Source organism: Halichoeres trimaculatus, unplaced genomic scaffold (genome assembly GCF_033239565.1).
Source record: "Halichoeres trimaculatus isolate MK-OKI-2021-1 unplaced genomic scaffold, fHalTri1.1 fHalTri1_scaffold_15, whole genome shotgun sequence".
Taxonomy (NCBI): Eukaryota; Metazoa; Chordata; class Actinopteri; order Labriformes; family Labridae; genus Halichoeres; species Halichoeres trimaculatus.
This window is the reverse complement of record NW_027437193.1, coordinates 22964618-22984329: the sequence shown is the minus strand read 5'-3', so window position 1 is coordinate 22984329 and position 19712 is coordinate 22964618. Positions and strand designations below refer to the sequence as shown.

At 40.0% G+C, this 19712-nt stretch overlaps 2 protein-coding genes across 4 annotated transcripts; both read right to left on the bottom strand.

Annotated features, from left to right (window-relative positions):
- Positions 1-1498: 1498 nt before the first annotated feature.
- On the bottom strand, positions 1499-4873 carry cirbpa (cold inducible RNA binding protein a). 3 transcript variants are annotated; one of them, XM_074688358.1, is made up of 7 exons: positions 4731-4873; positions 3909-4019; positions 3684-3790; positions 3353-3491; positions 3062-3230; positions 2911-2969; positions 1499-2414 (listed from the first exon to the last, which is right to left on the bottom strand). In XM_074688358.1, the coding sequence occupies exons 2-7, from the start codon at positions 4006-4008 to the stop codon at positions 2401-2403; spliced, it is 588 nt and encodes a 195-aa protein (XP_074544459.1). In that variant the 5' UTR covers positions 4009-4019; positions 4731-4873; the 3' UTR covers positions 1499-2400. The 3 variants fall into 3 exon arrangements, with proteins under 3 accessions (XP_074544459.1, XP_074544460.1, XP_074544461.1); XM_074688359.1 differs by having other exon boundaries at positions 3374-3491; positions 4731-4872; XM_074688360.1 differs by having other exon boundaries at positions 3380-3491; positions 4731-4872.
- Positions 4874-6499: 1626 nt separating this feature from the next.
- On the bottom strand, positions 6500-13395 carry LOC141803771 (midnolin-like). The gene is made up of 7 exons (XM_074687771.1): positions 12906-13395; positions 12714-12801; positions 12546-12608; positions 11294-11887; positions 11074-11179; positions 7939-8187; positions 6500-7155 (listed from the first exon to the last, which is right to left on the bottom strand). Exons 1-7 carry the CDS (start codon positions 13133-13135, stop codon positions 7013-7015), a joined length of 1473 nt encoding a protein of 490 aa, XP_074543872.1. The 5' UTR covers positions 13136-13395; the 3' UTR covers positions 6500-7012.
- Positions 13396-19712: the final 6317 nt, after the last annotated feature.

Sequence of the window (19712 nt, the reverse complement as noted above, 5' to 3'; positions counted from 1 at the left end):
AACAAGAAGATCAAATTCATCTATTTTTAGTTCAAGAACAGAATGTTAAAGCACAAAAAGTTTTAGGTTTAACTTTTTATTGTGAGAAAAATGATTAGAAATCAAAGTACAACTTTCTTTTTTGTTGCATTTAAAATACAGAACCCTTTGCGAGAAAGATCCCCTCTACCCAACAACATGATGGTGACTAAAGAAAACCTGAGCCACTAGGGCTGGTTGATTTCAACACAAAGGGATATTTAAGATCTGATATCCACCACTGACTAGGACCAGAGCACTATTTAGCAGAGGCCTTGTCTCAGTAGTTCTCAGGATCCTGGCAGGCTCCTCTCACGTTGCAGTTGCCGACAGGTGCCGCATATTGGACCTGAAATGGCAGTGAGATCTGTATCAGCTGGACATTTTTTTCAGGCCATGCAAACTTGATTTTTCTCCATCTGGACATGGTTTTTACCTGCTGTCTGTATGGATGATGGATGTGGAAAGCTGCACACTTCAGCCCCAGGTAGATCCAGTGACACCTTCCATGGTCACTTTACTCTGAAGAGAAACAAAGAGATGGATTACGCCCGGCAAATAACGTCAGACACAAGACAAATCACAACAAAATGCATGCAACCCTATTTAGAGTGTCTGTAACTCACCGCTGAATCATGTGTAAGGATACAAAGAAACTTAGTACAGTCTTTACTTTATGCACATCAAAAGGACGGATGTGGGACATAACTGGAGCAAATCTGAGGACTAGTGCTGTGAGCAGATGTGGACTGAGCATGTAACTACCCACGACTTAAGAGGCCACTTTTTTTGCGTGGTGGACTCAGGTGGAGCACTACAATCCAGAGGGGCATCAAAGGAACATTTTCTCAATGGACTTTATCAATCACAATCGGGGAAGAGGCCATGGCTTGTTGTAGGCGACATCTGAAGCAGAGTACTAAACACGACTAACTTGAAGGCATTCATGGAAACAATGAGAACTGAGTTTGAAGGATGTGAGCAAAGCAAAAGGAGATTTTTACCTCACGTGCATTGGCCTATTTTCTCCTCAAATGACCTAGGCAAGAGCAGCTTTCATCTCTGATGAGCACTTGTTGGTAGGCGCAACACTTCACTCTCCAAGGACTTGTAGGTTTTTGAAGTGGCTGACCTCTTGAACGTAATGAAGCATTAACATGACCAGACACCAGCTGTATTTCCCTTTAGTTTTCCTGTGCCACTGCAGGGGCTCATTACTCAAAACCAACTAGGGGTATGATCAAAACACACAAGTATGATAGATTTAAGGCCTATCAAGGATTCACTGGGCCACCATCTCTAGGTTACTATCCAAGATAACCAGCCAGGCAGCTTTTAAAACCAGGTAGAATGTTTAAAAAAACCCCAATTTCAGAGTTCCCCTTTGTTTAAACAAGACTAACCCAACTACAGTGACTTGGTAATGCCGCAGTTTAGACTCCCCCATGCCATAAGTTTTGAAATGCAAAGGAATCGAGAATATTTTCCACATTCTGTTTAATAGGCTCCATGAAGCCAAACTGACAAAGAAAAAATATATTGATCATACAAAGAACATAAAGTACAAAACTTTTCCCGGTGGAGATATTACTTTGTGGAAACGTAGTTACATTTTCGATCGCTTAAACAAGATTAGTCCATTTTACAGCACATTTAAAATGCAGATGTTGAGCAGAGCACAGAAGATACCTTGGACAGACTTCATGAACAGCCGGCCACTTCGGATGTGTAGTTCACCAGTCTGAAAGGAATTCACTCTTTTGGGAAATTGGACAGACAGGAGCCTCAGCTATAATGAGCGTTTATGGTTAAAAAAAAAAAAAATAATCCCCCAAAATTCCCATTTGAGCAATCTGAGCTCTTTATCGTCACTCAGTTTAAAACCTGGCAGGAGGTAGTCAGAGACTGACAGGGGAAAAAGGAATTAACAAATCTAGCCCCATCAGATACTTGAATGTAAAAAAAAAAACAAAACGAAGAAAATAACAAAAAAAGTTTACTGACGAATCAAATTCTCGAGACACTTAATGTGCTGGACAAAATGTCTACAGCAAGGTTGTGGCTGTTCAAAGAGAGCCACTTGGAAAGCTGTTTGATCCCCTGATTGGACTTAAAATACTAATCAGATTACACAGATGCCTTTTAGTTAACAAACGAGCTTTGAGGAATCAAGATGCCCAATCAAGCAAGATAAGAGCCTGGAACTTTGTAACATGGTTTGTTTAGGAATGACCAAAACTCATGGCTACATTTTTTAAGATGCTTGATCTACTACAACAGAACTACAAAACTAAGGTCAGCAATAACACGTGGACATTTTTCTTGAGGAGCGCATCTTTGAAATACAGCCAGCCAAGTGATGATCTTGAATCAGGGAGATGTTTACTCGTGTGAAGCTGAGGATAAGAAGTGGGCACACAGGTAAAGACACTGAAAGTTCTGGAGTTTCACAACATCCCCTCAACCCACCACAGTCCAAAAACCCTCCCTCAATTTTTTCTTTTGCTTTAGAGGCTCCATCAGCTTAGGAACGAGTTATAGCTGATTAAGGTTTCATTGTTAAACAGCTTTTACCAGAGAAGGTCTGAGAGAGGGGGCGGCTAGTCAATTTTGGCAACGGTTATGGAAAGGCATCAGCTTAGGCTCAGGTACAAACATGATTGGCATATATGACAACAGATCTTCATATGTTGGGGCTGTATGATGTTTTTTTTAAATCATATGCCTAGTGTAATTGGAGATCTTCGTCAATGATAAATTTTCCTTATAAAAATGTATTTTTTTTTATATGTAATAGGTTTATCACTATCTGAATATAGACTTAAGTAAAAATGTGAAAACAGCCCCAACATAAGTCTACAAACACAACACAGAAGAATCAGTCATGCTTACCATAGCCATCATATTCATTGCGGTAGCTTCCACCAGGGCGATCATATCCACCCTGTCCCCTGAGAATTAGACAAGATTGTATTAGATACACTGAATTAACCCTTTAAAAAGCATCCACTCAAGTTAAGCTTTAATTTTATTCACATCTTACCTATTTTCCCTGTAGCCGCCACCACCACCAGAGTATCCTCCGCTCCTGTATCCTCCTCCACCGCCGCCACTACCAAAGCTCCTGTCTCCACCCCCAAAGCTCCTGTCACCATAGCTTCTATCGTTATAATTTCTGTCCCCATATGCTCTGTCTCCGTTGTATCCGCCACCTTCAAAAGATTTGATGCACAGCAGAATAAGGTATGCATCCAGGTAAAACTCAAGTTGGCAAATTTTGAAAAAATTAAATGATGTAGAGAGGAATTCCTGATGCAAGACTGACAGTCTTCACCTCTGGAGTAACCTCGCCCACCTCTACCTCCACCTCTTCCGCTGAATCGTCCTCCTCCGCGTGGTCCACCGCCGAAACTTCCCCTGGGACGTCCACTCTTTCCAGCTGCGTCCACACGAATTTGCCTGCCATCAATAGTCTGCAACACAAGGAGATGGTTAAGTCAAACAAAATAGTTTAAATAAAAACATGTATGATCAACTTATTAAAAACTGTTCAATTGCAGAGATGATACTTCATGCATAGTATTATTCAGTGACATTACAGTGATCACATAAAAGAAAACAGGAAACTTAAAACTAAAAGAAAGCATTCTGCTGGGATCATTTACCTTGCCATTCATTCCCGACATCGCATCCTTTGCATCCTCGGTGTTATCGTATTTCACGAAGCCGAACCCGCGAGATTTCCCGGTCTCTTTGTCTCTGATCACATCAACTAGAGATGGGAGGAGGGGAATCAAACAATTAGATTCGAATTGCTCAAAATATTTAGATAGTGATTTCGACATCACATTCTTGGCTAAGAAATATTAAGACAGCAAGGCGCGTCAAACCTTTTTCGATGGTTCCATATTTGCCGAAGGCCGCAGCCAGGGTATCCTCGTTGGTCTCGAAGTTCAGACCCCCGATGAACAGTTTCCCTTCGTCTGACATCTTCAGTTATGCTGCGAAATGCATAGAAAAATTATTACTGTAAAACTGTGTAATTTTGCAAAATGCGTTAAATCACATCAGCCTGCAGGCTTCGTCATCCGACATAACGGTCCGCACGCGCCAGATTAAAGTAGGTCACACGACCCTTTAAAAGGGCTTAAAACGTACCTATTTATTTAACACGTCTTGTGCACATAATCTTAATTCTTTTGTTTCGATAAAATGTCAAAACACGCTTGATATTTCTTCGACCAATCTTGCCGACAGGCCAGTCGGGCTTCAGGCCTACGAACGTGGTGGGGGGCTGGTTAGCGGATTAGCAACGATGGCTACAATTTTCCGCTATCGGCGCCATTTTGTAGCAGCAAGCTCGTGGTCATCCCTTTTGTTTCGCTGACCCACTTTACCGTGAGCTCCAAATGCGGCTAGATGCCGTTCGTGCTTAGTCAAACACCACTTCGGCAAAAACAAGAAATACCATAAGGAAGGGACCGATCCGGTCGTACATAATTTGAAACAATTTAGAAGATTCAAGCACAAAACATACGGTTAAATTAGTGAATATCGCACTCGTATTTTAAACACACATAAACGTAGTTTTTCAAAGATGAAAAATGTAATTGCAGGTTTGTAATGAAAATAGTCAAATAGTTCAAATTAAAATTCGCGTGATTTAAAAATAATCATCAGGAAAATACTGGAAGACATTGAATTGTATTTACCGTTTGATCGCCAATAATACAACTGAAGAGAAGCTCTGCTGCAGGTCGAATGAGAGAGGAGAGAGAGCGCGCTTCGTTTTTCACTTCGCGATGACGTCTTCTTCTTTTCTGAAGGCTCAATGGTAACCTCGTGCGGCCTTACCGCCACCTATCGCAGCGTCGGGCAACTTCGCTTCCTTGACTTACTTTGTCCTCTGGAGTTGGTAAGTGCACACCATTTGGGCGAATCCAGTTGTCTTGTTATCAATATATATATATATATATATATATATATATTTATATATATATATATATATATATATATATATATATATATATATATATATATATATATATATATATATATATATATATATAAAAACATGAAACCAACTTGAAGCTTTAATATCAGTTAACACGTTATCGTACCATGAAGCCTACTGAGCGCACCAGCTCACTCTAGCTAACCAGCCTTTTAAATCACAAAGAGTGCAGCTGTTTGTTGGCTGCTTTTACAGCATAATATTCTTAGTAATTTATTGTTAAATATTTTTATATTTATAGTGTCTCCTAAATGAAATGAGAATGAAATTGTAGAACTGTTTGTTTTAATAAATGAGTGATTCTATAATTAGGGGCACATTTCAGGCATACAAAAAAGAGAAAAAAATCATGTGCTTTTTTTGTTTCATATTATATTTGATTACAAATGATACACCTGGAATGCACATAATTCATTAGTTGGCAAGCTTAAGCTCTAAAAGATTCTTAAATATTTACGAAAAAATATAGGAGCCCCTATTATGGACAAAATGACTATTTTTCCCAACATAAACCCATATTATACTGGATTCAGAGTTATTCAACATTTCTTTGCCAGACTACACTCCCTAGAAATTTCCCTCATCATTTATATCATAATTTAACCAAAATTTAAAAGAATTATGGCACGAAAATCACATGTAACACAGTTGACAAAATATGGTCACACAGTTGACTGGACAAACCTGTCTCTATAACATTACATTTTGTGACTGGTAACAGGGTTTACAGGTAACACGGTTGACATTTTCTCAATTTTTTTTGGCTCTTGTGCTAACTGCAGACCTCGAAAATGGCACCACCTGACGTAAATCACCTCATATTTTTGTGTATTATCTTCACAGTGTAATCCTTCTAACATCTATAGTAAGAACACCAGGAAATGTTGGTAACACAGTTGAAGAACAATTAATGCGCTCCATTAATAGACAACTATTTTGATGAAATATTGATGAGGAGGAGTTAAAATATGCAACAATTTCTTCATGGTTCCCACCAAAGAGGATGTGACTTCAATTAATTTAAGTCATGTGACTTTGGAGCAAACCATTGCTGATTTGTAGGCCTTTTTTCAATGGTAACAAGGTTGACGCTGATTTCTCTGACACACAAAAAATGAATTATTTTATCCATATAAATAATTAACATAGTTTTTGAAACACCTTTGTCATATATTAATGACTACTTTTAACAAATAATACTGAAAATAATATTCTAAAACGTGTATTCTAGTGTTAATTTTAAAGAGCAAACTTGACAGTTGAGAAATTGGAAAGCACAAAAACTGCAAATTCCAAAACATGATTTGCATTTCTTGCTAAATAAATTATGGAAGCTGATAGCTTTCTGTACTAAATAAAACTGTAATATCACTCAAACAACCCAAAATTGGTCATTGTTTGAAATTAACACTATGGAATTTCACATGAACACACACAACAAGACATATGTCATGTATTTCTATTTTCCTTTACATTCCTTTATTCTTTGCTTATGTTAACATTTAAATATTGCATCAGAGAAACAATCTTGAGGAACATCCTCTACACAGAACAGCGAAGTTTAACATTTTGGACAGTAACAGTTAAGGCATTGAACACATATAAACATACATTAAGAGGTTTTTGCTGGAAACACAATGTCTACAGTGACATATGCTACATATCTTTAACAGCTGCTGTTGCTACAGGACAGTCTCAGATTTAGATGCACACACACAGAACACCGACAGCCACAGAACAAAGCTTCATGAAATATTTCAGACTTACAATCTTTAGAAATTATGATAAAAAAGGGAAACCATAAAAAACAAACAAAACAAAACACACGTGTCTTCAGCCACCCTGCATATAACTTCTGGTCTTAGGAGCACTGGCTGTTCTCTTAACACCTTTGTTTGATCAGATGTCTACCTAGGTTTCCATCCATGATGATACCTCTTCCATTACAGTAGATGTGTACTTTATTTGGCATCCTGAGGACTAGGGATGATGGTGGCGGTGTTGGTATGGGTGTGATTTCCTGCGAGTACGCCTCTGTTGCATCAAAAACTGCAGACGTTCTAGCTTATGATGCAAAGCTTGGTTTTCATGGTTTGGTCCATGGTGAGGGGGTCTCTCTCCATCTGTGGGAGAGATTCACAGAGTTAGTTTTGTTTTTGTCACAAAGATATGATCATGGAGCTACTGAGAGTAAGTGGCGGACAGTAATGAAGTAAAGGTACTTTTGTGCTCTACTGAACTGCAATTTTTGGGTGGACTTTATACTTTTACTCAGCTACATTATAGTGATAAGTATTGTTCTCATGACACTGCAGAAATTTAGCCAATATTGTCATTACCAACTTCTTTTGCTGTGTATACAGCTGACAAATTTTCTCATCTTTTCTCAGTTCTGCATGATTTTTGTCTATAAAGTGTCACTCCGTGCTATTTTCATTGTGGCTAGAATTGGCAAGAATGGCAGTTAGAAATGGCTGTTTGAGAAAAACTTACACATTTCTCGTTGTATAAAGCTGGGCTGACATCTTCCCTGGTCATCAGATATTTGAGTTTCTATTATTGTTCTTATTATTTTGGAGCTGCATATCTAAAAATATATTGCATGTGTATTGAGGTAATAACTGATCAGGAGTATCCGTATGGTAAAAGTAATGAAGCTGTGCACCTTGTCTCTCCCTGTTAAAAGGGAAAATGTATTGCACTTATGATTGAAATTTAGACTTCAGGTAAATTCAGTGACCAACAGACATACAGGGCTTTACAGTAAAGTTATGAATTTGAACATCTCACTGAAGAAAATGGCCTTTACTTTCCACTGGTTTCGGTCTGTGAGATTTGAGTTTACTGAAATATGAATTTGCAAACTGACGTAACAATCACACAAACCACTGCTGGCTATAACTCACCTGAAGTTTTACTGAGCTGCTCTGTCCTTTGGTTCACCTGCGCTTTACTTTTTGCTTTGTTTTGCTGCTCTGCTGTGTGCAGTGGGCTGACTGGAGGGTTTGATGTGGCTGAGTTAGGGTGAGGAGTGGCAGGTGGAGCCCCCTGGTGTTGGAAGGCAGCTCTGAGGAGGTCGTTGAGGATCTGGAGGATAATGGCGATTCCTCCTCTAGGATGGGTGACACTGCTCTGACTGCAAGGGGCCAGAGTGCCTGATGAGAAAGAATAGAGTGTGAAAAAAGATTGCCTTTTAGTTTTTCATAAATCTGGTGTGATTTCTTCATTAGTTTCACTGTAATATTGAAATTATCTGGTTATTTTCTCTTATTTCTTGGTTATTTAAGGTCTCATGTTTGCGTATGAATTACATATATATTTTAGTAACTTCTGGCTGCTTTAAAACTTTATTTACCACTGATCTTTTTTGTCCTTGTCTTAAAGTCTTGAAGTTAAAAATGCAACAAGAGAAAACGGGACCAGACGGAGAAGAGAACAATAGAAAGGAGGTACCAATGGGATGCAGCAGATGACTCCATACAACAGTGGGACCCACAAGACGCTTGTATAGGTTTTAGTATTTTGACACAACCCCCCACCCTTTGTGTCTGGGTTCCCACCCATCAACCCCGTCCATATTCACACCTCTGCAGGATCTCGGTCTTTCAATGCTAATCATCAAGATAGCCCCCTCCCTTTATTTTGGTAAACACAAATCTTGGGAGGACAATCACTTCTCAGCTGAGGGTGACCCAACATTTCCATAACACTGAGTGTTGCATAATGACCCCTGCCTTGCTCCACAGCATGTCAACTTCTGCTGGGGTATCAGCCACTGAATAATCAAATTCACCAGCCACCCCCGTCTTACCCCCGAATAAACAAAGACAGATGATTAAGATAAGGAAGACAGAGGATCAAACAACACTCAATAGATAGGACTATATTCAACAGACTTCTTCTTCTTTTTCTTTTTTTTTTATTTGGTTAAAACCAAACCAAAATTAATCATCTTCACAAAGAGAGCACAAAGGATCTTCAAAATTAAGATATAGCTGAAGTAACTCCAGAAGGATGGATGGCGCACAATTTAATAAGTGGCACTAGGAATAGATACAGTCTTCAGTTAAATTAGTATAGAATGTAACAGATACAGTTAGCATCACATCGGAGTTTGGAGCAGGGAATCATGTGGTGGGCAAAAAGATATTTTTTCCACATTGTCGTTGTGCAAACATTTAGACATTCTAACATCAACAAATTAAACCTGACAAAAATGCAATAAAGAGTTAGCTCATTAGGTTTTTTTTTTTTTTTAACTTAAATGATAAATTAATTTAGTTTAAATGAATGATATTCACCTAATGATTATTACAACAATGATCTATCTTAAGAAGAGCATGGTTTGTAGTTCTGTTGCATTCTAACTTCTGTTTTTACCTGGAAAAAAAGCAGATTGTTGAGATAAAGTGAATTTTTCTTTGAAGTTTCTATGAGGCGCATGCAAAACTGCTCTAAATCATTGTAGTTTGAAGTCTGTTCTTTAAAAAAAAAAACATCATAAAGGGGAACGTGTAAATGACGTAATAGTTGCTAGGCGCCGCCCTGTTGGCTATGGCTGCCTGTTGCAGCAGCTTTATCTTCTTTGTCGGTTTCTTGTAATTTTTTGTCTCTTTTTTGTAATTTTTGTAATTTGAGTGGATCATTACTTTGTTTGGCTCATTTGTTGGTCATAGACAACAAACTTTTTGTGGTTCCAGTGATATTTTTACTAATTTTTCTCCTGTGTTTGTCTGGAGATCCTAAATGTAACCATGGCTGTATTGTTAACATGTGAACTTAGCTGTTAGCAGTCTGTAGCATGTCAATGCTAACTGGTGTAAGGCCTAATGTCTTCCCACAAGGTGAGGAGAAGGAGGTGGGAATGACATGCTGGTTTTCAGGTGTGAGCAAAGAAGTGACGACATGGACCTGTCCTTCCATCCATTGTTATTGGGAACGTAAGATCTATCTCCAATAAGATGGATGAGCTAGCCATGCTAACCCAGCAACAGAGGGAATACCAGAAGGCAGAGTAGCATCATGCTATTCACAGACATGGCTAACAGAGCTACCATCAGACACCAACGCCACATTGGAAGAGCTTTACCTGCTGTGAGCAGGATCTAAGAGACAGAGACTGAACAGACTGCTGAAGAAGCTCAGTCCTGGACCCTGTGGAGGTGGAGGCTGGCTGAACTGGACAATGATGGACAAGCTGTCATCATCCATTTTCTTATGGACCTTTTTGCACTTTCTGTACACTTTCTTATTTTTGTTTTATTGATTGCTGCTGTGACTTCAATTTCGTTGTACTTGTTACAGTGACAATAAAGTTCTGTTCTATTCTATTCTATTCTATTCTATTCTATTCTATTCTATTCTATTCGAATACGCTCAAATTCACAGTGAAAAAGCTAGCAGAACATGAGGTTGGGCCACACTGCCCTCATGTGTTTTGTAAGAGTATTGCAGAGCCACACAGACACATTCGTCAGTGGAGAAGTATAAACCAGGCTTGTGATTGGTTTCCCTGTCCACATCTGCACTTTGCATACCACCAACAAGTGCAGCGAGTTATCACTGAGGACTGTCTCCCCTCTCCTAACAACATCCAGCCCTGCCTCCAGGAGGAAGCCTCTAAAGATGTATGTGTGCTGCGCTCTTATCCCTTGAATCAATGACTACTTCACAGGACAACTGAGAGAAAGCACTGTCACACAGGCCAAGAAGAGTCTTTGAAGATCAACACAAGTAGCCCAGCTCTAGATAGCTCAAGGAATACACAGAGGACAAGGATGACCTCAAAGCTGAAGAAGTGTTACTCAGCCTCTCTGTTTAAGATGAATGGGTCATTTTGCTTGGGATTCATACCATCTAAATGCAAACTGGAGCACTGGGTAACCCTCAGTGAAGTCCACAAACATCAGACTGAACAGCTCTCTAACCTTCAGCTTTAACTTAATGAATTAATGACACTTCAGCTTTGCTTAAAGATGTTACAATAATGTACTACAGATCTTTTGTGACATTGAAGTGTTGTAAACTTTCTTTAGGCTTACCAGAAAAAGTCCCAGAGAAGACACCTGGGGAATGGCTCACAAAACTTTCAATGACTGCACCGGGCTGCTTGAACCTCTCAGCAGGAGATGGGGCTTGAATATTACACTGTAACACATTCAATCAAGTCAATGTGCCATGTGCATAAGATACAAACAAGGTGAAATGTAATATTAACAAAAAAAAAAAAGAGACTAGATAATGCCTTGAGTCATGCATTACCTCGTTGAAGGTCGGGGCTGTAGCTGGACTTGGGGGTTCAGGATTTGAGCCAGTGGGAGCAGCAGGTGTACAGACAGGTGTGGCTGCTGGAGGTGGAGAGCTGGGAAGTGGACAACTAGGAGGCAAGCTGGGGCTTGACCTCACTGGAGAAGATGTGCAGGGAGTGTGTGGAAGACAGGACTGATGTAGAGATGAGTGATGTTGGCCCGCGGAGGTGGATGAGTGGGGGCTTTGGGCTGTTGAGGTCAAGGAAGTCCTGGCCCTGTGAGAGTTTAACTGGGGCGTTGTGGTGGGGACAAAGGAGTTTGTGGCTAGAGTAATGGATTTTGAGGCAGGTGGGGTTGTTGATCTTGCAGTGTTGGTGGAGGCCTGGGATGGTGCCTGGTGGGCCCCAGGGGGGCTCATCCCAGCAGCAGTATGCAGCCCAGTTTGAAGCCCTTTTCTGCTCCCCACCTCTAAGTCCAAGTGGTGCTGATGCTGCTGCTGCAGCTCTGCTACATTCTGTGCAGACAGCTGAAGCTGGACGTACATCACATGGGCACCAATTCCCAGATTAAGGGTTAAAGGTGAGCGCCCTGACAAGAAGTCCCTGATCTGAAAAGAGAGAAAGACATTAGAGGTCAGTTTACTCAGAACATCTGTTCTGTGTTGTTCAGTGACACCTGTTGTTACAATAGTGGCTGCAGGTGTAGTTTAAAGTAGAAGACAGACTCACTAAGCAGCTAGTTTGACTTTGTCTGCACGGCTTTCTTTGAATCACTGTACAACTCCACTGAGCCAATAAAGATTCATTTCAAAGTACTTAACAGATAATCAATTACTTTTTCATTGAAAAGATGTATCCCAGCTCTTTGCGTGGCCTCCATCTACAAGGGTAGCATCTGTTTGTGCCTGTGTATTTTTAGCTATATGACTATTGGTAAGCTATAAAAGTAATACAATAATGTTTGTATTTGTAGTCATTTTTGAGTCTAAATTGAAAAAAAAAAATCATATAAAAACCGAATTATACTCTTCAAACAATTTGGTAACTATCCATACTACTCTCGGGAAAGTATAGTGTTGGATAAACCCACATGATCATCTGAACACATCTGAGTAAAGTGGATGATCAGTGGTTTTCACAGGAAATTAATGGAAAACATGTGGAAAACATATCAGTGAGTGCATAACATGAACTGTTCAAGTATTTCTTCACCTTTATTACTGCATGCATTAAACCAGCAGGTGTTTATATAGTCTGAACTCTTACCTGGACTTCTGTTAAACTTTCCAAAACGTCCATGATACTCCTCTCAGCTCTGGCAGTGGAGCACTGAGAGACAACAAAAACATAAAATAAAACACTATTCTTAATACAACCTGAGAAGTAATTAAAAGTATACATAGATTGACTAAAGTGGAAGATGGGTTTACTTACTGCTAATCCAGCCTCCACCACAGGGACCAGGGTCAGTTTGCTGCCATCTGTTACACCTAAGTCCAACAGTCTACCTGCAGTCAGCTGCCTAAAACACAGCCATCATTCAGTTGGCACTTTTTTTTTATGAAACCATACTTTATTTATTCATTTTACTTACGGGGAAAAATCAGAATGAAAAAAGACACTCACCTGTCTTTATGGAGGAGGACGATTCTGTCTGTTTGCATTCTGAGTTTGTGGGAAATGAGTGTCCTCAGCCCATTGACAGTCTCTCCTCGGGGAACACTGAGCTCCACCGGACTGCCGGTGGTCGATGTGATGGACAGATGCATGTCAAGCGGTCCTGTGGACGTGCCAGACCCGCAGCAAGCAGACCTGTCCGGAGGGAAGCCACAGAGACCCTGCTGCTGCTGCTCCATCCCGCTGACTTTTAATGACAGGTCCAAAATTAAACCAACCTTTAATCGCTCGATGAACTATGTCGAAGAAACACAGAGACTGCTTTAATTCTGCTCCTCATTTATCAGTTTCCACAGCAGGGCATCTGTCAACATCATCTACGAAGAATACAAGACGTTTTGTCAACAAAAAGCGGCAACAGTCGGTCTTTGAGGCGGTGACAGGCGCAGAACTAATCCTTCCAACGTAAAACACTACATCCCGTTTGGTGTAAGCCCCGCCCACAGTGATGCGCAACCAATCAGCCGGAGCCCCAACAACGGCAAGCATGTGCTGTCCAATCAGCGCTCAGAGTTCCTTACATGGGTCCACCCGATGTTGTGCCTCACTCACCATTCATAAATGATGCAATCTGCTCAGCACTACGACAGAGAGTACAGGCTGTCATTGTGCCAACAAGCCCTATCTTTTTTCCCTTTAAACTGTCACACTGTTTAGTTATTATTAATGGTTTTATTTCAATCTGTCATGCCAACCACAATATTAATGCTTCAACACATAGTCACACAGTTTTAACCCCAAAATGAACTTTATGACTTTACCATGGTTTACTATGGTCTTATGCAAAAAAATGTTTTACTAATTCATGCATAAACACAAAATCACCTTTTATACATTTAAAACTTGGAGTTAAAGTCAGGATTTTAATTCTTAAGAGAAAGGATCAGACTAGGAACAACTTGATGGCTTTCATTTGATCGGTTAAATATGTAGTGCATTAATTTCTGCGCATTTCAGGTCAATTTAATTTGTCTGAATGCACTTAAACAATGTAAAATAAATTCATTTTCAAGATTTTTTTTTGTCTTAATGTGACACATTAACAAACGTAGATGTCCAAGTGCTATCGGCTCTCAGGCCTAGTCCAGCAATTAAACTCTACCAAAATAATAAATTGTAAAATATAAGTATGAGATAAACATGCTCTCCTATTCAAATGTAGTCAAATTTCCAATATTTAAAGGAGCTTTAAAAATGTCCACTATTGTCTCTCCTATTCTCTTTACTTGTGTGATGCTTGCTCAGCACGGACTAATGCAGGAAACAACCTGACTAGTTAATCACATGCACAATCATGGATACTGTGTACTCTCCCTGCCTAGCCAATGGGAGGACAACTTCACAGGCAGCCTCTATCTTTTATGTTCTGCAGTCTTTGTCCCCCTTGGCTGATTAGTATTCCTGTCCCTCCTCTGGTGGTCTGCAGCAGGGCCTGGGGCTGCACCTGTCACATGATGCACAGTGGAGAAGAGCCACTTGGAGTAACGTGACGTAAGAAGCCGGGGAGGACAGAGAAATGCAGCTAATACGAGTCTCCACACGCTGACTAAAAATAGCACCACCCACAACACCCCCACTTTATCTAGTCTGCGTCACTCCACTCCCATATCACCCACCTCTCTTCTCTTCCCCATCCCCCACACTCACTCCTTTCTACACTCTCTGAAACACAGGCACGTAGGCTCAGTGAGTTGGGTTTTTTTTGCCTGGATATAACAAAATACAGCCGTTAAAACCATGTCTTTGTTATTGATTTGTTTCATGCTGGTTTTATTAGAGTATATTTATGTATTTGTTACATATTTTTTGACTGCTATGGTACATATATATGAGGGCTGTCCTTTAGATCACATGCTGTGAAACATATTTCAAACCTTGTGTCGTCCTGTCACAAATCTGCTTCCTTCTTTCCTATTCAAAAGACTTAAACTTGACATCTCTGTGAAGATTTCCATGAAGACCCTGTCCTCTCGAGGCCTCCCTAGTCCTCCCCCCCTAATAGTTTTTGTGGTGGCACATCCCTCCTTCATTTTACAGAGTGGAGTTAGACGGGAGAGGTTGCTGCTTTACATTCTTCAGGCTGTGCTGAGAACAATTCCACAGGATGTCCTGCTCTCCAGAGCGAGCACAGACGCAGCTCTGACGTCAGCAAGTCCAGGAAAACACACACACACACACACACACACACACACACACACACACACACACACACACACACACACACACACACACACACACACACACACACACACACACACACAGGCTCTCCTCCACATTCCTGCTACCCCTCCACAGCCTCTCCTGGCATCATTTCCCAGATGTTTCAGTCTTCTGGTATTTTACACCTTAGAGCCCCTGGATGGCTTGTTGTGGTGATTAAAATTTTTGAGTGTATGTAACCATGGGTGAATGTTTCAACAATGATCAAATTTTACAGTCTGAATCATCACATAGGTGACATCTTGTCTGAAAATACAGACACACAGATGGCGCAGCACATTTATGGCTCCTTACAAATCTTAAAGGATTTAGTTTGGATCCTTCCTTAGGATGAAAATCTGGTCGAGCTTCAATAAATTAATATCTCTTTACTGTTTTTAGCTCAACCATCTGTCCCCCCGAGACCCCCCAAAATACACCCCATCTCCATTTTCCTGTGTTTATTTTTATTTACAAACAGGGGTTATTATAGGCGAGTGTTCCATACCAGCTTATTTACAGGCTAATGATGTACCTTACTTTGGTTTCTGCAAATGAATAGAACACAAGAAGGCATCTCTTCGGCCTACAACACACCCTAAGGTAAAAACAATTCAGCAATACATGCCCACGTATCAAACTAAATTCATAAACAAACTGTTGCAAGATGTGGAAAGATAATTTATATAACTAACACATACTTTTACATTCACCATTGTGCTGATGATACACTTTGTTTTAAAATAGACCATTTCTTATGCCTCTGGTGTCCGTCATTCAGCTGATGGTATAGAATATGTCTCGTATAAGTTTTATTGTGAGTTTTTAAAGGTAAATACAACTAGTAGGAATATGGCTTTCAGGGAACTCCTCTGATTTAACACTACACTCCCTCAACCATGGTGGACTCACAGTTCTCAAATAAAATATCAGATTACTGCAGCACATACAAGGGTCTTTTTTAATCCTACACATTGCTCTTATCAGTCAAAACTCGGTGCCACAATGCAACCTGTGAGTGCAGCAGACAGCAGTCTGTCAACTGCTGTAGCTTTAGGTTTCCTCAAATCACCGGTCAACAAATAACTCAGTTATAAAATGGAGAGAGTATAGCTGAGGACAAAACCATGTAAAACTTTGATTTTTACAACTTGTGTTACAATAAAAACACAAAATCAATCATTTCAAGGTATAAAGAGTGGGATAATGAGTAATATCAAGTACTAAGTAGTTTGACAACTAATATAGTTTTATCAACAAACAGGTCCTCAGTGAAAATGAATGACAACACTGGTTAAGGGTTGTGCCCCATGCATTTTTTTTTTAACCAAAAACAGGTTAATATACCCCCCACCAAAAATGTAAATACTACTACTACTACTACAACTACTACTACTAATAATAATAACAATAATAATAATAATTATAATAACAATAATAATAATAATATATATATATTTTTAAATTAAAGCTGCAAGCAGCCATGAGCGGGCCCTCGCCCAACGCTTGCCAATTGGAGCATGTCCTAGCCACCACATGTGCAGCAAATTGTGGCTCAGCCAAAAGCCATAGGTCTAGGCATGTTAGTTATGCCCCAAACATTTCACGCCCATAGCTCAAAGTAGCTGGACGGGCTGCAGTTTTGCACCCCTCGGTGGCACTATGGCGCAATAATGTTAGCGCAACCAGTGCTAGAAATACGCTGAGGCTGTAACACTGAATCTCTGTGTGCATTTTGGTCCTGATCCAACACTGTACAAGAGAGCTATTAAGGATTTCATGAAAAAGCCAAAATGGTCAACTTTGACCGTCATTTGTGGCCACGCCCATTGACGTAGCAAAAATCCATTTGCAACTTTTCATTGTCAATGCCTGTAGTATACACAAGCCAAGTTTGGAGTAGATCTTCAATGTGGCTAGTATACACAAGGTGAGTTTTGAGTTGATCTGAGAAAAGACCTAGGACTAGTTCGCTCAAATACGTACCCTGCGAAAGCAATTTTTGCAAATTTCAGGCCATTGCTATTTATTTTCTGGAGAAAATAATGACATGGCTGCGTCTGGGGCACAACACTGAACATGTGTGTCCACTTTCGTGCAGATCGGACATAGTTTAAAAATGCCGAACTTTCAGCCCATGTCGTGGCCACACCGAAAAAAATTATAAAAAATTAATTATGATCATTGATGTAGTATACTGAAGCCAAGAGTTCACAAATCATGATAGTTGTAACAGTCTTTTTGTAGGGCTGGGCATGTTTGTTATACCCTCCAAATTTCAGGGCTGTAGCACTAAAGTAGCCGAATAGGCTGCAGTTTTAAGCCCCTAGGGGGTGCTATGGAGCATTCATTTTTGAACATGTAGGAGATTCCTAAATTTTGGGGGGAAGTGAATTTTGGAACTAGGTGTGCTCACGTTTTTTCCAAGCAAAAGGCCCCAAATTTGGCATTATTCATACGGAAACAAATACTCACAATAATCGCAAGGGTTTCAATAGGGTTCTCGCCCAACGGTTGGTTAGCGGACTTGGGCCCCAATCAGTCGATGGAAATGTGTATTGTAAGAAATTTATTGCAACAACTCATCTACAAAAAGGCAAAATTATAAACTCACACATGAAAAAGCTCTAAAGACACAAAAATCGACTTTGAAGATAAGACAAACCCCTACCAAGGGGATCAGACAGCTTCTTCATCCAATGTGTGGGTGGAAGGTCCCGCACATTATCTGTCTATAACTTCATCAAACAACTTTTGTACAGTTCAAGAAACCTGAAAGTGCCAAAGCCAGACACATTTCTGTAGTGGCTCTTTTTTGGAGATGCATAAGATGTATGAAAATATATATATTTTACGAGAGCTCTCTGTTTTTCCTGCTTTGTTTTTGTATACAGTGTTCATTTTTTCCACTGCTGCGATCATGTTTCAGTGTATCCTGTCAGCCCTTTGCCTGCAGAATAAACTGAGCCTCATAAACGGGTGGAAACAGACCAGCGGAGCTTAAAATGTCCAAAAATATCCTGAGTTGTAATTTACATTGCCTGGGAAGTTTACACATCCATGGCAGAGGTAACAGGAGTTCACATTCCTGAAACAACAGCATCTCTTTTATATCCATCCAAAAAGAGTAAGGCCTCATTTCCCCAAAAGGCTTCATTATGTCGGGTAGGTCCACTGAGTAAATACATGTAGGGCACTGTAGTTTCTCTGATCTGAGTCCAACAGTGGAACCAAACTAGACGTGTGTGCTGCTGTTTCTGTCACACAAACAGATGTTTCAGTCTGTGTTAGTTTGCTAAAGTTTAAGTAGAAAGTGTTTTTATAGTTTAACCTAAAATAGGTTTCTCAGATATTTAACTTTCTAGCTCAGACTCAAGTTCTGTTTTCATACAGGCAGAGTTTCGACCTGCTGTCTCTTTGCTGATGACACATCCTTAAACTCCTTCATTCGCTCCTCCATCTGTGAAATGGAGGCAAAAAGTTGGGACAGGAACATGTTTGCAGTTGTGTGTGATTTCCTCCTCTTTAGGAGACTAGTTTCTGGAATTTTAAAAGTGAAATGTTCCTGCCTGGTATAGGATTTCAGATGCTCAGTCTCTTTTGTTGCGTTTTTCATGTCATGATGCACCAACATTTTTGGAGGGATGTATCAGAACTGTAGGCAGGTCAGTTTGGTACCCAGACTCTTCTACCACAGCACCATGCTGTTGAAATACGTGCAGAATGTGTTTGGGCATCTTTTTCAGAAACAGCATCTTTTGGATAGCAGCGCATGTTGCTCCAAAACATGTAAATATTTTCCAGCATCAGTGGTGGTGTGCTGATAAAGAGTTAGCCAGTCCCTCTCCATTTTACAGCAGAAGATGCCAAGTCTATGATTTCCAAAGACACGGTTTTATTTCACTTTGTCAAAAATGTTTTCCCTTGTTCTCAGCTCAGCTTAAATGAGCTTGGGCCCTAAGTTACTGATATGGATAATGTTTATTCATGGTTTCATTTTGCACATTAACCTGCATTTCTGCTCACTGACAAAGTTTATAAAGCTCAGGAACAGTTTTCTGAAATTGTTGCACTATTCAATCTTGCAGAGTCTCATCTCAAAGAGTTTTATTTTAGGGAGGAAGCTAGACAGAACCCAAGTGTGCACAGAGAGAGCATCACAGAGAGGCACCTGTCGAGCCAGGAATCAGGCTGACCTCTGCACCACCATGCTGCCCTGTTACCATGACTACTCCTGTTAATTTATTAATTTCTTCTGCTAAATACCATATGACTACTATGGGATAACATTTGATTTAGTTATGTAATTAGGCTTGAGTCATACTTAACTCTTGTTTTGGACTATTGAAGGGCACCTAACCCAACAAACAGTGCAACGCTGCCCCCTCGTGGTGAAAGCGAGAATTAAAAATCACCGCTATTCTTTCAAGTCCTAAATAGAAAAGAATAAATAGAAAATGAATTAATAGAAAATAAATAAATAAATAAAGTTATTCGTTTGTCTATAAATGATATGCATATAAATAAACGATCATTAATTTATATAAATAAAAACAA